The sequence below is a fragment of the Xiphophorus hellerii genome, chromosome 10 (assembly GCF_003331165.1).
Source record: "Xiphophorus hellerii strain 12219 chromosome 10, Xiphophorus_hellerii-4.1, whole genome shotgun sequence".
Taxonomy (NCBI): domain Eukaryota; kingdom Metazoa; phylum Chordata; class Actinopteri; order Cyprinodontiformes; family Poeciliidae; genus Xiphophorus; species Xiphophorus hellerii.
The window spans coordinates 2,740,861-2,763,550 of record NC_045681.1 but is presented as its reverse complement, the minus strand read 5'-3'; the positions used below and the strand labels follow the sequence as shown (position 1 = coordinate 2,763,550).

Below are 22,690 nucleotides of genomic sequence, written 5' to 3'. Positions count from 1 at the left end.
CTGTGTATAATTAAAAGAAGCAAAATTATCCAGGCAGAAACGTGAAACTCTGAGGGTTAATAAATGAAACCATCATTCTGTAAGGGGACAAATATCTTTCATGGCGCTGTAGTTGGAAACAAAAAAAGTCTTTGCTGTTTTAGACACGCAGTATGACTTCAGAGATCTTGTGTACTCTTGATTTCAAAGTGCCAGAGTCTCCAGAGAAAGGAGTGGGAGAGATATCAAGCAGTGATGCGTGGTTGATTCTCGCACCACCCTGGAGAAATCACTGGCCCATCAGAACTGTTGTGTAATTTATGATCGACTTTCGAATCACAGTGGCCTTAAGGCTTCCATCTGCCAGTGATGAACATACACGTTGGGAAGAAAATGAACTCCATTATCTATTAAAACGGACTAATGCGTCTCGATTTTGGCTGACTTCACAGGATTTTTTTTTTCTGCCATTAGCAGTAAAACTGCTTTAGCATCTAGCTACAATAATGCACCTTTAAAGCATTACTAAGCAGTCATCATCTTACCAGCATCGCCTGGAGTCAAGACTGGAAGTAGAACCAGTCGATTTTATTGTTGCTTTAAGGAGGAAGTCAGAAACTTTTATTGGGGTTTAGTACTTCCTCTAATCAGTGTTTTGTTTTTCAAAATGTGACAATAATGCAGCGTCAACCGGACTTAAAAGTGATAGAGAGGAGCTGCATCTTTTACCTGTAGCCGTTTATCCTGGTGTTTGTTTGGGTTTGCTCATCTTGGGACAAGTCGCCAGTCAACTGCGACGCACAGAACAAACAGCCAGACACACACTCACTTATTCCCATGTGCAAGTTAAAGAAACTGTCAATTAACGGTCCTGTTTTTAAATAATCTGGAGTACCCAGAGAGAACTGATGCATGCACAGGGAGAACATGCAAACTCCAAATTTTTCTGTCCCAGAAATATTATCATTTATTTGGATAAATGATAATATTGTTGTTTTGACTCCATTTTTAAGTAATATCATGGTAATAATGCAGGAACCCATTCTGAAGAGGTCAGCTTGGCTCCAGCTCACTGGCTCCTTCACCAACCCTATGTTGCCTTTTCATTTTGTCAAATTATTGCCATAGCAACACCGAGTTCGCTTACTGAACACTTTTAATCACACTAGCCCAGTTCCACATGGGTTTAAGGTTTCATTATGGTTTGGGAAAGTTAAATAAAAATATTCCTGAATCGCTTAAAGTAGCATTAAGAACCTTCTGGTATTTGGTAACATTTAATTAAGTTATATGGTTGTAGAGACACACAAGATATCTATATATCTTGTATAAAAAGACAACATCTTTTCCTCACTGACAATAAATCAGATGTTACTGTATTCCCAAATTGTTTGTATTTGCTTAAAGCCAGAATAATGAGACATAAGTTTTTAGAGACTCTGTTTTTCCTTTTTTAAAATAACAAACTTACACGATAGCTGCATCAATATACTAGCTCCACTGGAAGATGCACGTCAACGTTTTCATGAATATAAAATAATTATTTACTTCAAACCGGGTCCTATATTTTTGGCGAAAAGTTCCTTGGTAGTTAGTTTTGTCTTATTTCAAGTTTACTAAGACGTTTGCACCAGAAACTAGACAAAAATTCTCGGTAAAATGATATTCATGCCATTTAAATTCTGAGGTATTTCATTCATGTTTTTCTGTGTTTTCTTTGATTTATTGTAAGAACTTAACTTAAATTTCTTTATCTAAAGCTTACATACTTTATTTCTTATGCATAGTGATGTGGAATTAAAACAACAAATAAAACTAGAACTGGAAGCAGTTGTAATGGGTTCAGCCGGTCTCCCTCCACACGCGCTTCCCGTCGGCCTCGGCTTCAGTTATCTGTGACGATCTCGCTGTCGTCCTAATACACAGAACTCTGTCTACAGCAGTTGTGAATTTTTGTTCCAGATTCCAAGCAGAACGGTGACGCAGCCTCGGCCGCCTTGGCTAACGAGGACTGCCCCACCATCGACCAGGTGCTGAGCCCGGACGAGCGGAGCCCCATCGGGCGGGGCCCCACTCGGGAACGCTACCAGCAGGACCGAGCCTGCTTCCTACTCAACACCAGGGAATTCCGTGCCACAGATGGGAATGTGCGGAAAGGTAAGTTTCACACCAGGAGACGGATATGCGAAGTGCACTCCTCGTGTAAACACGACCACACAGCAAGACGCCAGGCGCAGTAAACACGCCCCTGCAGAGAAACCACACAGAGAGCTGTATGTTCAGAAGACGTAGATGAAACACGTGGATGCAGATTCCAGTTCACATGGTTGCATAAACATCTAGCCCTTCTGCTCTGCTGTCTTTGTTTCCACCTCTTCATAGTCACGTTGTTTTTCTTTCCATCACCGCTTCGTATCATACTTGATTTATTCCGTCTCATAATATTATTTTGTCATAATCCTTTTTCTTTCATTTTGAAGGAATTTTTGAACATGGCTTCGGTCATGTCCTCCATCTTTCTATGGCGTTTCTGGATCTTTCCATCCCACAATGTGTCACGTCCACTCAGACTCAAAAGTGATCTCTCTTTCTCTGTCTTCTGGACTCAGACAGTTGACCATGCATTAATTTACTTCTCGTCACTTCTGTTTCTCCCTGTCTGTTTCTCTCTCCCTCTCACATCGCCCTTTTTAATTTTTTGACTGGCGCCTCCCTCCATTTTACCCCTTTTCATCCCTTTTCCTCCCTAACCCCCCATTAACTCCTTCCCTCTGCTTCCTTCCTTTTCCCTTTCCATCTCACCGTCCCCTTCTTGTTCCCCCCCAACCCCCACGCTCATTGTCCTGCCACCGCCATTCATTTAATACTGCAATCTGACCACTGCCACCGTCACCAACCTGCACCAACAAAACACTCCCTCCAAACTTCCAACGCCCCTCTCCCCTCCCTCCCTTCTTGTTGGCAACAAACTACTGTAGAGGCAGCAGCCCTGGCTCCCAGCCCAGACTCCCCTCTGACTGAGGATTGGTATAAGATGGAGGGGTCTCTGTTACAGCAGGACCTCAATGCAAACTCCACCTCCTCCTGGATCAAACCGTAGCTCAGAGGTAACAGTGAAAAAGTCACAAATAACCCGTAACCCAGTTCTGGCTCCCCAGGAAAGTAGCGCCCCCTTTTAACACAAATACAGCCATCATCAAAACTCACTGATACACAAATATTTCCACCCTGTTGTGTCAAAGATGTTGCAGCTGACTTGTCACTTCTCTGTGGCTGAAAGAGTTTGTCCTTAAGGTTGATGCAGAACAGCTGAGCATAACCTTAGCCCGACATCCTGCTTGCCAAAACCTCCCGTTTGGTTCCGTGACGTCGTCTGCAACCATTTTGATAAACAATGTCCACGGTGTAAAAGAAAATGGGGTTTGCAGCACAAATGATCACAAATGTTTTGTACCTGTGTGTTTGTGAACGTGTGAGTGTCTCTTTAACCTGCATCCTGTCATGAGTGCAGGATCGCTAAACACATCCAGCTACTCAAGTGAATATAACCCAGTTGTTGTGTCCTGTGTTATTAACTAATCTGTAAGAAGAAAAAAAGAAATGAAGCAGGAACAGCGGGTCACCTTGTTGTCTGATGTGCCTCTGTGTTGTTGTTGTCTCTCTCTTCAGGTTGTGTCATATCACGCGTGTGTATGTGGGCTTTTTCATTCTTACGTGTTTATACACTGCGTCTCTGTCCCCCCAGTGGCGTCCGAGTGTCGTGTTTGTGTTGTTGTGTGTGGCTTTACTTCTTTTTTCCCCTTCTAATGTGTTTATTCATGGTATTCCCAACCCCACAGACCGGCACTTTGGTAAACAACAGCACTTATTACAGTCTAATGCTGCAAACTGCTGCACAGCATTTACAGTGGTGTGTATTCTGTAGCTCAATATCTTACACTTCCATATCAAAAAAGTGTGTTTATGCATGTACAGGACTGTGCAAAGGTTTGGAATCAGTGTTAATTTATACATAATGGTTCATTTTTAAAACGTTCTGGTTTTTTTCGCAGCTTGTGCAGTTCTCATATCTTTCATATCAAATAGTTTTTAAAATCAGACGGTGAACTTCAGAGTAAAAGTAAATTGCAGATTTTAAAGAAAAAAAGCCCGTAAACCTAACAACTGGTTGTTGCATGAAGCATTAGCAGTAGCAGTCATTCGCTGCGTTTTCATTACAAATGTAAGCAAACGTTTTGTCCACTAATGTAAAAATATGTATATATATTTAGCAATTTCAGTGTTTCCATTGAAAAACGTAATTAAAATAAGTTTGTTCACATGATAAGTCATAAAAAGCCACCATGCCGTCCTCCTCCCACCACTTCCTGTCCTCTTCTTTGTTTTTGTCAGTAGTAACATCCTGTTTTTGATCATGTGACTCGTATGATGAGAAAATTTTTTTTTGATACAGCCCAAAAACTACCTCATTTTACCACCTTTCCATTAAGTGAATTATTTTTTTGTAGTTTAAATTTGCATAATTGTACGGTCAATGTAAACGCAGCTGGTGGGAAATACTTCAGGCTGTATTAATACTCTTGGACATGGACAGGCAGGCCAACCTATTTTCTGATTACTTTACACTCAGACTGTTTGTAAAATTTTGAATTTTCATCCCCGGATGGTTGATCTGATGCTCATTCCGTATAAAAATACCAAAAATACAAACAAAAACAAGATGGAAAATATTTCAGATGAACCAGTCAAACCAGCTAAATCAGCAAAAATGAAAACCAGTAATGAGAAGCATAAACCAAACAGAAACTTTATTACTACAGCAGCAGCAGCAGCATCATGCAAATATACAAGTAAACTGGTACAATGGTACAAAATAGTAACCTGTTCTATCTGAAATTAATCGTTAAGCTTTATTTATGTAACTTTTTTGGTACGTAAAAAGTACTTTTCATAAGACACCATTTATCCCAACACACATGCACTAAAATGGGTGTGTGTCATAACTACAGAGCCCCCCCTTTTGCGTTCTCATAATAATGTACTGATCAGTTCATGCAGCATAATTTAATACTGAAAGTCTTACTGTACTTCCTGCTACAACCTAAGGTTTTTCCATGTACGTTAATACCTCGTTTGTGAGATATCTGAAGTTTTATATCTTTTTCTTTAGGATTGAAATGCACCATAAACCAATGTGCAAAATGCAAAAGTAAAACAAGTCAAACATGGGATTTCCATCCCTTTAAGATATAAACAGAAACTTTCAGTAAGAAAGAAAGAAAAAATGCATCCAAACTATTTCTGAATTATTATCACAGCGTAATAAAACCATCAGACGGTTTTGATTGTGTTGGTCTGAATGGTTAATAAAGGGCCGTTTTCATGCAGTTCCATCTCAACCTTACACAGACAGACATAAACATGCAGTGAATAAATTGATTTTCAACCAGAGTTTTTCACCAGAGTAAGAATATATAAACATGTTTTCACCGAGGCTCTTTAAATGTGTATATACTTGAAATTTGAAATTGACATTTGTGTCAAAATAGACCAGGGTGTATTTGTTTATTGCGAGGAAATGCAAAAGACAAATTGTTCCCCATGTCCCCAGTGGGTCTCCGTAACAGACACACCTAATGCATGAATAACTCTAATGTTGCACAAAAAGTTGTAAAATGAGTTTTTAGTTGCAGCTTGCACATTGTGCTCCAGCTGCTTCAGAGACTGCTGTCTGATGACGCAAGACTTTTGCACAGTAATGTACATGTTTAATATTTTGTTGGACTTTTTTTCCAACTTAAAAACGTTGATTATTGTGCTGTGAGTCAGTTTTCCAAGGCTTAAGGTTCCTGGGGTCAGTGGAGTCGACTATGTCGAGGGATAGCATCTCTGGAAACATGGCACGCTGTAAGAGAGCAACGCTGCTGCATTTTTATCAGCGTCGTAAAACAGAAACAACACAAAAAAATGTGCGTTTATAAATCACCTGCAACACGGCAGAGATGTCTCCCAGAGCGTGTGATGGATCTGAAATACTACTCCCTAGACGGCGTGACTGTGCTTTCAGTGCCTGGTGCAGCGCAGACCTTTATGGAAATTAAAAAAGGCATCCATGCTGCACTCGGCAACTGAAACACTTACTGACCAGACAGACAAAAACGCAATGACAGGTTTGACTAACAAGTGGCTTCATGCTGTCTAAGGTAAGCAAGCCTTTCAACTGTCCGAGCTTTTAGAGGACGCTAACAATGCTGCCATTGTAAATGGTTCTTCTGTGCAAACTGCAATTTAAGTGACACAAAAATCCCCCTTTAAAGCAAATCAGGAGCGCATTGAGGAAAATAATTACTGGACTCATTAGGATGCCACTTCAAGGCAACCTAAAGACAAACTGCACACTTTAATTTGTACCCTTAGACTGGGGATCTATAATGGTCCTTGTTCCTTAAATTGCTGAAACTTCTTGTGTACTAAGAGAGGAGACGGCACTTACAGTTAAAATCAAACTGATTTGATCCGATTCTTGCTTACCTCCAAACCTGGGTGAACCTTTTACAGCTCGTTGTGTACAACCACAAATGTGTTTTATTTTGTTTTCCTCTGATAAACCAACACAACACAGCTGATAAATGTACAGAGGAAGGAATCCGAACTGTAAAATCTAATTTCACAGCTGGACACGTTTCTGTCACTTCTTCTCAATCTCAGTCAGAACGTCTGGACATCAACGTCCGAGTTTTTCCTCTGATTCTCAATTGGATCCTAATCCTGAACTTTGACTAGACCATTCCAGCACATAAATACTTAATAGTAAGCTACTACCGTGATTTACTTTTCCTGTTTATTGTATCTTTTCATTTTATGTTTTACTGACATGACGCTGTTGTAAACATGAAGGAATGTTCATGAATGTTTATGCCTGTTGTTATGAAGGGACATTTGGTAAATAATGACAGTTTTAATGAAAGGTTGCCACTTTTAAAGGACTCTTAATGCAAGTTTTAATTAAATTTTAAGTTAAAAATGTATTTTTTTGCAGAATAATTTACACATTTAATTGACTTTTAGTGCAGCTTTTAATCAACTTTGCATTAAAAGGGTCACTATTTACCGAATAATGCAAAGTCGATGCTGTTAATGCAACTTTTAGTGTAAATTTGAATGAGAAGTGCCATTATTTACCAAACGACACTTCATGAAAACAGTCAAACATTCATGAAGGCTCCTTCATGCTTACGACAGTCAGTCTTATTCACACCCCTTTAAATAAAGTGTTACCTTCTTTCTGCATATCGACTAATTAATTAACCCGTGAAAGTGATTAGTTGCCATGGATTTTATTGAAGCAATGATGACTGAATACTTTTGCACACCAGACTTTCACACTTTTCAGCTTTTTATTTCTAAAAGTAAGACAAAAACGTTTATTTTTACTCCTAGAGTGCAGCACTGCTTTGTGTTGACCGATCAGAGGATTTCTGTTGCTACTTCAAAGTTTGTGGTTGTAACATAGCAAGATGAAAAAGTTACAAAAAGGAGTATGAATGCTTTTTTAAAAAAGGAACTGTATTTTGATAAGACTCCCGTTTCTAGAAAATCGAATTTATGAAAACGCAAAGTGAAAATATTTGCGTTGAGTTTGAAGCCTGTTGTTTTTAAAGAGGGATTGTTCTGCTCCTCCTTCCTGTCTGCATCGTTTGTGTTTTATTTGATCTTCTTGAGCGTAAGATGTCTTCCTTTCTCGCCTTCTGTGTGTTTTCTTTTCTAACTGTCGGCCATGTGGCCCTCCTGACCTCATAGTGCTGAATGCATGGCTCACAAAGGGCAACAGCCTCTCAGTCCTGTTGGTTTCAACTCTTTAGTTTCTCTTCTTCTTCCCTCACTTTACAAATATATACAAGTTTTATTTCATTTATTGTTTTGTGTCTATTTATCACTTTTGTTACTAACTTGGTGTGTACAGTACGGTTTTCATAAAATGTGTTTTAGTGATCTGGTTTCTAACGTGAATGCTTGTTTTTATTGTGTGATGACATTCGGTTCATATTTTGCTGTTTTCTGTGATTGTGATTTATTTTTTTGGATATATTTCAGTTTTGTGCAGTAGTGTCTTATTGTTGAGCTTTTACTTCCCTTGTGTTCTTCCTGGAAGCTGGAAGGAAAATGTTTCCAACACGACGGTGAAATTAGAGACTGGAAAACAAATAATCTACACTAAACACAATTTTAGGAGCTTTTACTCTCATAAAGGTGATGCTTGTTCAAAAACAAACTGCAAAAAGTTTGATCTTTTTATCATTTTTCTTTAAGTTAAATAGAATCTCACACTTATTCAAAGGATTTCATTGCAGATCATTTTAGTTGGTCAACTAGAAAACGAAGTTGCAGTAAAACGTGGATCTAAATGATCTGTATTTGGTAGCATGTCAGGCTCAGGGAGCCTCTGTGTGTTTAGAAGCGTCACATTGTCATGCATGTTCTGTTCTCTTACTGTGTCTCCTGATCTGTCTCTTCACACAACACTTGGCAAATATTTTGTCTGAGCCGCATTTAAGAAGCAACGCGTCACAATCCATCAAGATAGGATTAATATTCATACGATTAAAGCTGAAATGAGACAATGTGGAGTAACTGAGCAGTCAGTATCTTACCTACAGTAACACTAACAGATAGTTTGCTAAACGAGGATCTTTTCATGTGTTTGTACCTCTTGCTCAGGTAATTATTATTTAATTTAAGATGTATCTCAGTAAGCCTGCAGCTACCAACTTGTGGCTCTCAGAATATTTCCTAGATATTCTCATGTTTACTCTAATTTCCAGGAGGCTGACAGCTTAAATAATAAAACTGAGCAGCTTTCCTGTTATCTGCTGAGAGTCTCACTCTCTCAACAAACTTCAGACATTTTTCACACTGTGGAACAAATAGTTTAATCTTAAATGCTTACTTTAAAATTTAAAAACATTACATTGATGTTGAAAATAGCTATCTTCTTCGCTCAGTGACAGGGTCCACACTGAAGAGTGTTGATTAAATTAATTTTTTAGTTTTCCTCAGCTTAAAATTGTTTGATTCCAGTCAGCAGCCAATTTTTCTGTGTATTTTTAGTTTTTTCTTCCTTTGACCATCATATATAACTGACTGACAGATTTTATTTCAAAAAGGTGAAGGTGAGTGTTACAGGGCATTTATGTGCAGCTCTGGAAACATTAAGATACCACTTAAAATGATCAGTTTCTCTGATTTTACTTCTCTATAGACATACGTTTTAGTAAAATGAACATTGTTCTTTTATTCTATGAACCAAACATTTTGTATTTATTTACAGAAAATGAGAAATGGTCAAACTAATGAAAACGACGCAGAGCTTTCAGACCTCAAATAATGCAAAGAAAACAAGTTCACAATCATTTAGAAACAACGATGCTAATGTTTTAACTCAGGAAGAGTTCAGAAGCAATATTTGGTGGAAAAATCAGGTTTTCAGTGCAGTTTGCTCTTCATTTTTCCAGAGCTGTAAATGACATGAATACAATCAAAGATTAAAGAATTAGCCAAAGTAGCATCATTTTTGTGTAATTTTTGCACCTTAAACACCAGGAAACCTGTAACGTTGATTAAAACATTAAACAATTGTATCACACCAAAAGTAGTAAAGTAAAAAATATTTTTGTGAACTGTATTTCTTAAATTTGAGGTATTTTGAAAGTAATTTGCCTTTAAATTGACCAGTTTTTTATGCCGTACTTCGCTTGGATTTTTTTAACTTCTGTCTACTCCAGGTAAAATCTGATTGATCAGAAATACTCCACACCCAAATAAAAAAAAAGCTGAACTATCCCTTTAAGTTGACTTTAGCTTTATTTATAACTCTACAAGCTGCTGTGACCCAGATACTCCTGACAGGAGGTGGAGGGACACGGTGGCATGTCGTCTCGTTTCTCCAGCAGGCTGTACTGTATGCGCCACTTTGGTAATCATTAGGAGAAAACTCTATACATCTAGTTATGGGTAACAGGAGATAATGCCACCTTTAACAGCCAACTGACCGCATGTAGAAACGATACTGTAGATGGGCAACCCAGGAATAGAAACTGAGCAGTCAGCAAATCCTGTGGATTCCTGGCAAGCATCCTTCTGGAAATTATAGAGCATGTCTGAAGAAAGTCCGGCCTGTCATGGCATCACATTCTGCTGGATGATAAATTGTTACAGAAATTATTGCGATAAACGACAATATTGTTGTTTTGAGACCATAATGCAAGAACACATTCTAAAAGATCAGTAAACTTTAACCCTTCATGTATGAGTTATATTCCTTTACATCAGGATTTTTTTTCCAAAGAGTTTTTGATTTTTTTTAAGGCATAAAAAAGGTGGGGAAAATTTTTATTTTTGCAATTTTCTCCAAATACAAAGATGTTATCTGGAAAATACATCAGTAGTATTGGTCTTAGTTTATGTCCCAATGTTCTGTTTACCTGCCAGAGTCCTTTACAGCAGAAGGAGGGACTGGAGTTGCTTTTTCATCTGTTGGCCATTTTGGATTTAACAAAAGTTTTCTTGCACTTGCAGTGGATGGCCAGTAGTTGGCGGTGTATTGTATGAGGCACCAGTGTCCACTTCAGTGATCTGTGTGCATTTATAACATAAAATCCACAAGAAACAGAAGAAAAAGGCTTTTAGATGTCTGTCCACTGCAGTGGACAGTGGATTTATTATTTGACATGATTACTGTGACAGGTCTACACTTACATGTACTTTACCTAGGCTACAATAATCAATGAGTCTATTAATCACACAATAAATTAAAACAAACTCAATATTTTCCATTTCCATTATTTTTCTCTCCTTCTACCGAAAACTGGATGATAAAAGTTTTCAGTTTGGTGTTTTGGTCTCAACTAGACCCTTATTTTGAAGGACAATTTTGTTTACAAAGACTTAAAAGTGCATTTTATTTGTTGTTTTATTTATTTAGAATATCTAAAATGTCTTCCAGTTCCAGTGTAAAATGTTCATTAAAATTGAAAGTTTACTGATCTTGTAGAATGTGCTTTAGCATTATTATTTTCCTATTACCATTATACTCCTTAAAAACAGACTCAAAACAATAAGATTATTGTTCATCGAATTTCGTCCAGTGAAATTTGTTATTAGGTATTTTGAAGTCACGTTGGTAAACAGGCTGGCCACAATATTTGCTCCTCCTCCTCCTCTGAGTCTTCCTCGACATTCCCTGCTCCTCCTGTGATTAACACTCATTCTTCATCCCATCCCCAGGCCGCCACTGCAGTGCAAGTGTAACTAAAGTCTGACTCTGGGTAGGTACCTGCTCCCTCCTTAGTGTAAATGAAGTGTGACTTTGGGCAGGAATAATGTCTCTGCTGAACGCGCTGACAGCCAGGCTCAACGTTTCCCCTGACAGCCTGCAGTGGCTCACACACTTTCAACCTCATTTCATTCTCACACTGCAAAAACACAAAATATTACCAAGTTGTTTCTGTCTAGTTCCTAGTGCACTTGAAATAAGACGAAGTAACTTAAAAGTTTGTGGGGGTTTTTTCCAGAAAATAAAGAATAATAAATAATTCTTTATTATGGATGAAAACGTTTTTGTTCCATTGGCAGATAGATTAACTTATAACATGAGAAAAACGTTTTGTTATCAGTGAAATAATCTGCCAGTGGAACTGGAACTGGGTTGCTAGGTAACGGCTGAGCTTGGCTGGGGTTGCTAGGTAACGGCGCCAGTGGAACTAGAACTTTTGCACCAATATTAAGGAATTATTGAATTAAAACAAGCCTCTATATCGAGCTACAAAACTACTTTTAAGTTTGTTTGTCTTATTTCAAATGTACTCAGATATTTGCTCTATAAATTAGACCAAAAATACTTGGTAAGATCTTGTATTTTTGCAGTGCATGGATTAAAAAAATTAAAGATAAATAAAAATCATGCAGAATTCAAATCATAGATTCCTGAATGATCACCATTTCTCTTCTTTCTCGATTCATATTTTTTCGGCTGCCAGTCTCCACCCGTCTGTTTTTCTTCTGTTTGGGTCGAAATGTTCACAAAGCTCAGTCGTGTTTGGAATCGATCCAGTACTGAGTGACAACACAAACGTCAAACTAGGCACCGAAATCCAAGACGCCTCAGATTATTAGATTTATGAGACGAAATCTTACAGGTGCATCTCAGTAAATTAAAATAGAATTCAAAATTTAGAATCCTTCTCATTTTAATGTTTCTTTTCTGCTGATATTTTGTGTAAATTTGCTGCTCAATACTTTATGCTGCCCATCCAGGTTTTTCTCAGTGGGAATGGGATCTTCCTAGTTGAATAATAAAAGAAATATTACAGAGTGACATATTGCAAGCATGTATTCATGTGCATTAAAGAAAAAACAGTTTACATCTCATGAAAACCTAAAGTTCTACTTCTTAGACTTCTTCCAGCAATAAAATTATGATTTTTGTCAGCAATCATGGAAAACTGCTGACTTGATAAGGAGGAAAAGCCAGAAATATTATAGAATCTAAATAATTTTTCTGTTCACAAAGTGCTATATTCAAGCACATTGATAAAAAAAAAGTTAAGTGGAAGGAAGAAATGTGTATAAGAAACAACTTGTTTTCAGAAGAAATTTCTGCATTTTATTTGATAAATCAAAGTCCCAGCGTACAAGGAGAAGCTTAAGTATCTAATGAAGCCAGACTCTGAGGATCTCCTCCATGTCATGCTGCACTGATGCAGTAATTTGTGCACAAGGAGCTCAGACTGAGATCAATTCATTTGGTTAAACTGGTCTTTTGGATTTTCATTGGCTCTGAGCTGCAGTCACTCAAACAAACAGAAATCTCAACCTTTGTGCACTGGATTCATATAATGACTCTAATGAAGGAAATCAACATTTCAGGGATATTCTAATTTATGGAGATAAACCTACAGAGACCTGGAGAGATGGGTGAGAGACATAAAGCTCTAAAATCTGATAGAAGTTGAGTTAACTTCAGTTTTTGACTTCTTAAAAAAGCCTCACTAACCTGCACTGGATCGAATAAAAACCAGAAGCAGGAGAACCCAAACATGGGACGGTTTGCTCAGTGGGAGTTTTGGCGGCGAAGTGACAGTGTGCACTCTGAAGCTTTCACCGCCGCCTGCCTTCCGGGGCTCAGCGATGCTCAGATTGCAGCTGCTGTGGTTCTGCTACAAATGGATGAAAACACTCCTGTCCATTTGCTGAGCTTTGCACTTCTGAACATTTTGACCTAGATGACTGCTTCCAGTGAAACAGGAGAAGAAGTGATGCACAAACAGCCGCTTTCTTCTTAGGTAAAATATTTAGCCTCACAGGTTAGCGTTACGCTGCTAGCTTGGTGTGAGGGAGGAACTGGCGGCTGCAGATTGGACTTCAGCCAGATTCCTGCTGCCACTAAAGGCGACAATCCTTTAGTCTTCAATATAAGGACCAAAAAAAAAATCACCGGCCACTTTATTAGGTACACCGCTCTAGTACTGGGTTGGCTCCCCTTTTGCTTTCAGAACTGCTTTAATCATTCATGGCAGAGATTCAGCAAGGTACTGGAAACATTCAGTACCAAAGAGTCCGGTCCATATTAACATGATAGCATCACGCAGTTGCTGCACATGTGTTAGATGCACATCCATGATGTGAATCTCCTGTTCCATCACATCGCAAAGATTCTCTATTGGATTGAGATCAGGGGCCTCATGCATGAAACAGTGCGCAGTTTTCACACTGAAACCTGACGTACGGAAAAATTTAGAAAAGTACGGTGTGCAAAAAAATTCGGATGCATAAAGCCGTGCGCACGCACGTGACTGCAAACCTTCACTTTATAAATCCCAATTTGCGGGAAATAGAGCATCTGCTGGTCCGCCCTGTCACCTCCATAAATACATCTGTAAATTAGTATAAATACCCGGAAGTCTGCCACCACGCGAAGCAGTAACCATGGCAACGTCCTTGTTTGTGGCAGCATAAGTATTTATAATAATAATAATAATAATAATATATTTCATTTAAAAGGTGCTTTCAGGACACATAATGTCAGCTCGCAAAAATAAAAATACATTTTAAAGAGAGAAAAAAAAATCAAAATAAAAAAAATAAAGAGATCCTGCAAATGTCCGTTTGAACGGCAGCGCGGATTTAAAGAGACAGAGTCACAGAGTGAGGAATGTGGACGTTTATTCTAAATAGTAGAATCATGTGCATGAGTTGTACATTTACAGAATAGCGATGCTTTATGTCCATAAGGCGCATTCACAAAGCAGGCGGTTCCACTGAAGGATCACTGCAGCTGGACCGGTACCAGTACCGCACTGCTCTTTTGCTCATAGCTCCAGGATGACATTGATGCCATTGGAGTTCAGTGAACTCATTGTTCAAGAAACCAGTCAGAGATGATTGGTGCTTTATGACATGGCGTGTTTTTCTGCTGGAAGTAGCCATCAGAAGACACAGCAGCAGAACTCAGGTAGGCTGTGGCGTTGACACAATGCTCAGTTGGTACCAATGGGCCCAAAGCCTGCCAGAAAAATATCCCCCACCACTACACCACCACTGCCTGAACCGTTGACACAAGGCAGGATGGATCCATGCTTTCATGTTGTTGACGCCAAATTATGACCCATCATCCGAATGTCGCAGCAGAAATCGAGACTCATCAGACCAGGCAACGTTTTTCCAATTTTCGGTTGTCCATTTTGGTGAGCCTGTGTGAGTTGTAGCCTCAGTTTCCTGTTCTTAGCTGACAGGAGCAGCACCCGGTGTGGTCGTCTGCTGCTGTAGCCCCTCAAGGCTCAACATGTTGTGCGTTCAGAGATGCTCTTCTGCAGACCTTGGATTGTAACTAGTGACTGTTGCAGTTCTATCAGCTCCAACCAGTCTGGCCAATTTCCTCTGTTCTCTGCATTTGCGCCTACAGATCTGTTGCTCACTGGATATTTTCTCTTTTTTGGCTCATTCTCTGTAAACCCTAGAGATGGTTGTGCGTGAAAATCCCAGTAGATCAGCAGTTTCTAAAATACTCAGACCAGCCCGTCTGGCACCAACCATTCTGATGCTCGGTTTGAAGTGCAGCAGATCGTCTCGGCCATGTCTACCTGCCTAAAGGCATCGAGTTGCTGCCATGTGATTGGCTGATTCCACATTCACGTTAATCAGCTGTTGGACAGGTGTACCTAATAAAGTGGCCAGTGTTTTTGCATATGGATTTTAGCAGTTTTTCATATTGTAAGTGTTTTTCCTCCTGTCCTTTTCCCTCCTCATTCTACTCAGCATGTTGCATGCTGGCTGCTGAACCACCAGGAACATTTTAAAGTTGTTTTTAAGAAGAATTTTCTGGACACAAAACATTCGTTCGACGTTCATCTGTTTTCATTTCGATCGGCTCAGAGTCTGGTGTCGTAAAGTCAGATTAACTTCTGTAAAACAGCCGAAGCTGAGAAAATTCAGTTCAAATCAGTGTCTTCATACTGCATCTGTAGAAATTAACTTATAACTTAAGATGTCTAAAACAATAATAAAGCGTATGGTAAGACATAAACTAACAAAAATATAATCAAAATACAAACTCTGAAGAAAACTGAGAGAACCGATTAAAAGCAAACATAACACTGCAAAAATACAAAATCTTACCAAGTGTTTTTATTCTGGTTTCTAGTGCAGATATTTTTATTTTTAATATTTATTATTATTATATTATTATTTTCTATTATATTTTATTACAACGAATAAACAAAATTAACTTACAAGTGTCTTTTCTGCAATATACAGGAGCTTGTTTTAAATAAATAATTTCTTAATATTGATGAAAAGGTTCTTGTACCGCTGACAGATTAGTTAGCTAGGAAATTTATTCATTTAATTAAAAACAAAACAATTATGTACAATAGAAAAATATCTATATATATAAAATGAAAGACAAAAGAAAGAAGAAAATAAATCTTATATCTTCCCCTTTTATTCCAAAAATATATCTAAACAACAGACATTTACAAAAAGTTATTTCATTTATGACATAGGAAAATTGTCTTATTAGTTAATTTATCTGCCAATGGAAATAGAAGAAATTATTTACTTAAAATAAGCTCTTGAAAAGATACTTTTAAATTAGTTTTGTCTTAATTCTGGTTCATTAAGATATCCGCACCAGAGTCTACAAAACAAAAAGATTTTATTCAGATCAACTTATGATCCAGTTCAGTTTAAATTCAGATCAGTTGAGTAAAACGTTTTTGTTTCTGTGATCCAGCCTCTCGTTTACATGTCACCACCGATCAGCGTCTCTGACATCTGATCTCAATTTAGAAGTTTTCTGGATTTAACTACTTTATTAAACTCAGTCCAAGAAGATTATATGGCGCAATGACTTTCCATATCCCCACTGCTTCACCAAAACCCTGAACATTTTGCACATTTTCATACAAACGTACTATTGCAAACAGGATGCTGAATTATATACATGAAGAATGAAATAATACAAATAAATATATGTTAATTATTGATTAGAGTTTATTAAAAAATGAGGATCATTAAATGCTAGCTTTGGACAAAACCTTTGGATCCTTCCTCTTTTCCTTTTGCCCGGGATCGAGCGGCGTTCTCCATGAGCGACCCGCAACCGCGTGCTGTTAAAACGAAACAACAACAAAACGTGTTGACGTCACAGATCACGGAGTTTAATCTCATACAAAGCAATCGACAACAAAGCTGCAGAGGTACAGAGATATACATTTTATACAGACAAGAGAACAGACAACACGAAACACAAAAGACAGACAAAGGCGCCCAAAATGTGGAGGAAAAGATGGAAAAAAAACCTCTCTTGCTGGCTTGCTGACCTGTACTTTTTAATGAAAGAGGTGTTTCCCTATTTAATATATGCAGTCAAGGCGTTCCGTTCTTTGACCAATTAGAAACTTAGAAACTCCCGGAAACTCCCCTTCTTTACAGCTCCGATGTCTGGTTTTTATCTAACCACTTCGTGCCCATCTCCGTCCGACCTGGCCGAGAGGCGCCAAGAAGTCTGTTCTGCTCTCTCGGAATTGTAAATTTTATTGCTGTGTCTGTCAAAAGGGGGAGGAAAAAAGGCCCTGCTTTGTCTGCTGAATTCCCAACTGCTCAACAGAAACTATTCCAAATTAAAGTGTTGGCTATACCTTTACACATGTCGTGGATTAGCTATATTAAGCACCAAACAATAATTATTTTCTTTACAATTCCCCCTTTTGAGGTCTTCAAAAAGACCTCAATAAAAATTGATTAAGCCTTCTAATACAGAGCCAAAAACTGTGTATTAAACTAAAAGAAAAACGAAAAAAACCAAAAAATGAAAACCAAAAGAGTGACGTACCCTAATTATATCCAGTCCCCCTTTTTAAACAAAACCCAAGGGTAAGAAATACTTATCCTCCCAAAAATAAAATCATAAAACAAAATTATCACAATAGAACCAAAAACACAGGACAAACAAAACCCAAAGTATAAAATGAAAAAACAAAACAGAAACATACATAGAAAAATTAGTAAGAAATGTCTGCAACTTAAAGGACAACATTCACCACAAAATTACAATCTGCCAAAATGAGAAACACACAAAGTTACAATCTGCTGCTCGTCTTTTTCTGTTTTTTTTTTTTTTAATGTCCATCGACAGTCTCTTAAAAAATATGAAGTCTTCGTCAGGAAATGTTCAAAAAATGCGCGCAAAAAACAAAACGACAGTCCTTTCCAGAGTTCACAACGAACGAAAAACACGCAATAAAAGTTTATGATGATCCTCTTGCAGCTTGATCTTCTTCGACTGGAAACCTCAAGAAACGACCTGTCACAGGTCATTACACAGACATTTTGTGTTCAACATGAATTTCATTAGCATCAGAAACACAATTACCACATTCTTTAATATCATCTTCATTACAGTCAGCATAATCAAACGATGGTTTCACCTAAAAATAAATTTGTTTTGTTATTTTCCATCCAGGGAAATTATTTTAATCCTTTTTATCAAAGAACGCAGACTTTGAAGGAGACCACATCCGCAGGGCACCAGGAAACCAGCTGCAAAACTATAATGACAAGACAGAGATCAGATTTATCCAAAGGCATCATTCATTTGTGTAATTCAACACAAACATCTTCAATTCACTTTGTGTTCAAGTGAATCCTCCAACGCTCGTGGCTCTGTGGCTGTTGTCTTCGAAATAAGTGTGAAGCCGCTTCTCCAAGGAGCCCCACCCCCGCCTCGCATGACACAGCTTGTATGACAGAGTCCAGAGTCCTGGAGCACCGAGCTCCAGGGCAGTCTGTGTGTAAAACCATGAGCAACACATCACGTGAAACCTTATCTCCTACTCTGTCCAGTTCTGTTCATCAAATGGTGGATGTGATCCCTTCAATTTACGTTTCTATTATAATATACTATAGCTCCTAACCGATGGAAAACACCAAAACCCTGTAATCATTTGCTTCAAAAGACATGTTTCCAAAGTAACGTGTTCCCAGAATGTTAAACATATGCAGATCTTTTCTTAAACCAATCTTGTAAAAATAGGATTAAACAAACGAAACAAAACAATCACAAAAACTTAAAAATGTAGTTGTAAAGCTTACATGTACCACCAAAAAATGAATAACAATGTGAGTTAAACAGTCCAGTTTAAATTACCTTCATAGAAGAAACTAGATCTTACTGGTTATTTGTCTAAATCATTTTACATACGTTCCTGAAACAAAATTCAAAAGAGTTAGACCTGGAGAAATTATAATGAAACAAATCCAGACATTTTCAAAATATACCGACATTACCTAGGCTTTTACTTGTCGTCGAATTTAAAGTTTTATCCAAATTCGTTGTAAATGAATGTAAATCAAAAAATCAAAATCAAGTTTACAAAAATCATTATAATCCCGCCTATGTACTTTTACTGATTAGTGATAACTTTAATCAAGAACAGATTCTTCAAACCATTTCTTAAAACATTCATGCTCCATTAAATTAATGCTCTGAACATGGCTGACACAATAATATTTTAATTTCTATAATTATTTTCCCAAGTTAATTAACCAAAATATGCTTCATTATCACTATAAATTTATCTATTTTCTCAAAATATGTTAGCCCATTGTCAGAAAATCTTTTAATGGAGAACAACTCAAACCTATCTAAAATAAGCACATATATTACCAGAAAATATTTTCCTTTCACTTTTATGTGTAGCACAGATCAGACATGTTCTTCAAAAATTTGTTTAAGTATTATAAAAGATGAACCCATGCATCTTCTCCCCCTTTGATACATTACTGGCTAATGTATCACTATTTCTAGTATGTGAAATAACGATGTTGATGAAACAGGGTTATTATTCAAGCTAAGAAAAATCCCACCGATATGCAACGTTGCCCTCGTCTAAAAAGTAAACCTTTCAAAAACAAACAGAACAATTTATTGTAGCATGCTTTAAACCTTCAAGATTATTATGTTCAAAAAACATTTCACATTACAGTTTCAAAACTCAGTATTCAATTTAACTCTCATGATTATCAAATAATTCGTTGTAGAAACTTCTCAAAAATTTTCAGCAGTGTTTGACAAAACGTGTTTACCAATTAAAAACTCAGTGAAGGTTATGCATAAACCAGGCAGAGAGACGTTGAAAGAGAAAAAAAATATAGTCTTAGTCAAGAAAATCTAAAAATGATAAATTTCGAAAAATACTGGTCAGAATATAACCAAATCTACAAATGAAAGAAATTAAACTAAAGACCAAAGTTCCCTATCCCCTGGTGAAGGGTCCAGAGGAAACTGATAACTCAAAAAAAAAAATAATTCGTTATATTTAACAAAATAAACAAAGAACTGACACAAATAGCCAAATAAAAAATCAGACCAATGTAAAGAAATGTAAAGAGTAAAATCCTAAATTACTCACTACTTAATATATAAAGTAATATGAAAGGAAAACAGAAAATCATTACCAAGAGTGTCTGTGTGTGACAGGCGACTCAGTGTTTCGATGCTACAAACTTATATTTTACATTTTCCAGGAGGTAGTTTAAACGATGGGAGAGAAAATTATTTGCCTTACAGTTGTTTGTTCTTTTCTGCTGAGCTGCTGTGAGCAGAGGTTGCTTTGTACTTAAAATTAGTGATATGCAAAAAGGTTTCACATGTTAATTAGTTGAATCTAGTGGGGGTAGAAATTACAGCACAGCTGTAGCTTGTTCTCCCGTGCTGAACTTCTGTGAATGGGGGTTGAAACTCCTCCCTGAGCTCCATTATTGTCATATCTTAAATAAACATACTTGTCGCTTCTTCTTGTTTTGTTCTATGTATTTATTTTACTTAATTTTCTTATTTTATTTTATTCGAAGCCCTCTCGTCTGTCTATAGGCAGTATTGAATCATCTCGTATTACAGTTTAATATTGATTCTCTACAATAGTTCCATATAATCTTTTTTATTTATTAACCAATAAGTTATTTCAAACTTAATGTTATCCTTCAACAACAAATCTTGTAAATTTTAGCAAACTTTTCTATATTTAACCAATTTCTATTTAACAAGAGAGTGACTTCTAATTTATCCTGTCTAATTATCCGTAAGTCCTGTAGATTTAACAATATTTTATCTATCTTAAAGTTTTGGTCTGTTTGAAAAAGACTGATTGTGAAAATATCTAGAGTCAGTTGTATATTGCAGTTTGTTGTTATCTGAACAATTACCTCTTACAGTTAGAGCCTGTTTCTCTAAAAATCTTCGTTTTTTTTTTTTTTTTCTTATCCTCAACTCATGAAAAAAATCCTATTTTACTCATTGTATGTTATTCCATTTTCCTACTACCTTCACAGCCTTAGAAGGAATAATTAACATTATATCCACTATTCAGTTCTCAAGTCTATATAAATTTTTATTTAATTTATTTCATAGCTGTACCTAATCAGTTATGTATTTATCTATTTATCCATTCAGCATATTTATGTATTTAACTATTAATTTGCCAAGACAGCATTTCTAGAATCCTCTGTGACCTAATTTTCTTGGCTTATTCTTTCTTTCGTTATTTATTTATTCATTTATTTAACCGTAGAACCCATATTGTAATTTCAATTTGTTCAGATAATGTATTTTATCAAGATTCTATCCTTTAATCACCTTCCAAACTGTACACTGCAGGTCACAGTTACTGCTGTTATTGTTTAATTTTAAGAAGTTAGTTCAATTTAACACAGAGGATGTTTGTAAAAACTAGAAATTTTGCACCATCAAACAGCACTGAGAAAAATTCAGTAGTTATATGACATAAAATACCAAATGGTATTTTATCTCCAATCACACACTCTGTCAAACCAACATGAATTATAACACAAACAAAAACACACAACACATTACAGAAAACACAAAACACACACATCTGGCCAGGTTTTATAGTCAGTCAAAATTTCATCAGTCCCCAAGTGTCAGTCTGTGGTCATTATTCTATCAAATTTAACTGTAATTTATATCAAATTTACTGAAGTTTATATCAAATTTACTGAAGCTTCAGAAATTGTCCAATGTTGTCATGTGTCAATTTAATTAATTTTAAACCCCAATCGTCAGTAACCTTTTAAATCCCCGTGCACGTTTAAAAAGAGAGACATCTCAAAGTTATGTTAAAATCAAACCACAACCAATAATTTTGTTTTCTGGTACCAGTTTTATGTACTGAACTCCTATTTATTTTATTTAGTTATTTATGTTTTAAACTAAACGACCACGTTTTCGCCATCGTTCTACTTTCCCCGTTAAGACGAACCCCGACCATAAAATAGCGTATAGCACGTGTCGCAACTCAGTGTCCATAATAACTTCACAATAAAACGCAGCAAAATCAATGCAAATTCACACACACAGCGCTATCCAAACAACTTAACACTCTGCTGAAACACACAGCCAGCCCGAACTCGTGCACGCGCACACACACGGCCACACAGACACACACGCAGACACACATACGCACACACACATACACACATACACACACCCAGAGCTCTGGAGCAGACAGCCACGTGTCGCGGCAACAAGCACAGATCGCGACACACAGAGAAACATAAACACGTTTTCAGACAAACGTAACAGACAGACGGGGAAAAATAAAATGCCGGCCAAAAAATAAAAAATGCACCATATCAAAGCCTACCGCAGGCCGTTTATAAAGTCTACCGCAGACTATTTGTCAAAGCTTCCCGCAAGCTATTTTTAAAGTGTGCCAAACACTAATACTTGATTCCTGAACAGTCTACCTCAGACTATTGTCAAAGCTTCCCGCAAGCCATTTTTTAAAGTGTCCCACACACTGAATAAACCTACCCCAGGTTATTTCAAAATACACAATTCCTAAATTTCTTTCTTTAAGGAGCACAGCCATGGGTCTCCAGGGAAAAAGACATAAACTTAAGAAAACCCAGCTTTTACAACTGAGGGAGCGCAAAATCCTCAGTCTGAACCCGCTACGGTCCGCTGTACATGCGTATTTCCATACAGTGTACCACACACTGAAAGTCTACCGCAGGCTATCGTTAAATTCCAATTATAACTAACAACAGACTATTTTAAGAGCAAAACTATCCACCCTTGCAGCTCCGAAACTCCGCGTGGCTGCGCACAACAAAAGAGTAATTAAAAAACGTCTTA

General features: G+C 37.2%; 1 protein-coding gene across 7 annotated transcripts in view; it reads left to right on the top strand.

The window, feature by feature from the left end:
• LOC116727663 (potassium voltage-gated channel subfamily C member 1-like) overlaps positions 1-22,690 on the top strand; it is a 77,852-nt gene that overhangs the window by 40,555 nt on the left and 14,607 nt on the right. For 2 of the 7 annotated variants that reach the window (XM_032575239.1, XM_032575238.1), the window contains exons 4-5: positions 1,942-2,136; positions 3,649-8,342. In XM_032575239.1, the coding sequence (XP_032431130.1) occupies positions 1,942-2,136; positions 3,649-3,995 (542 nt within the window). In that variant the 3' untranslated portion in view covers positions 3,996-8,342. Of the gene's footprint in view, positions 1-1,941; positions 2,137-2,957; positions 3,087-3,648; positions 8,343-11,262; positions 11,304-22,690 lie in introns of those variants that run through there. The other 5 variants (XM_032575241.1, XM_032575245.1, XM_032575240.1 and 2 more) reach the window with 4 other exon arrangements.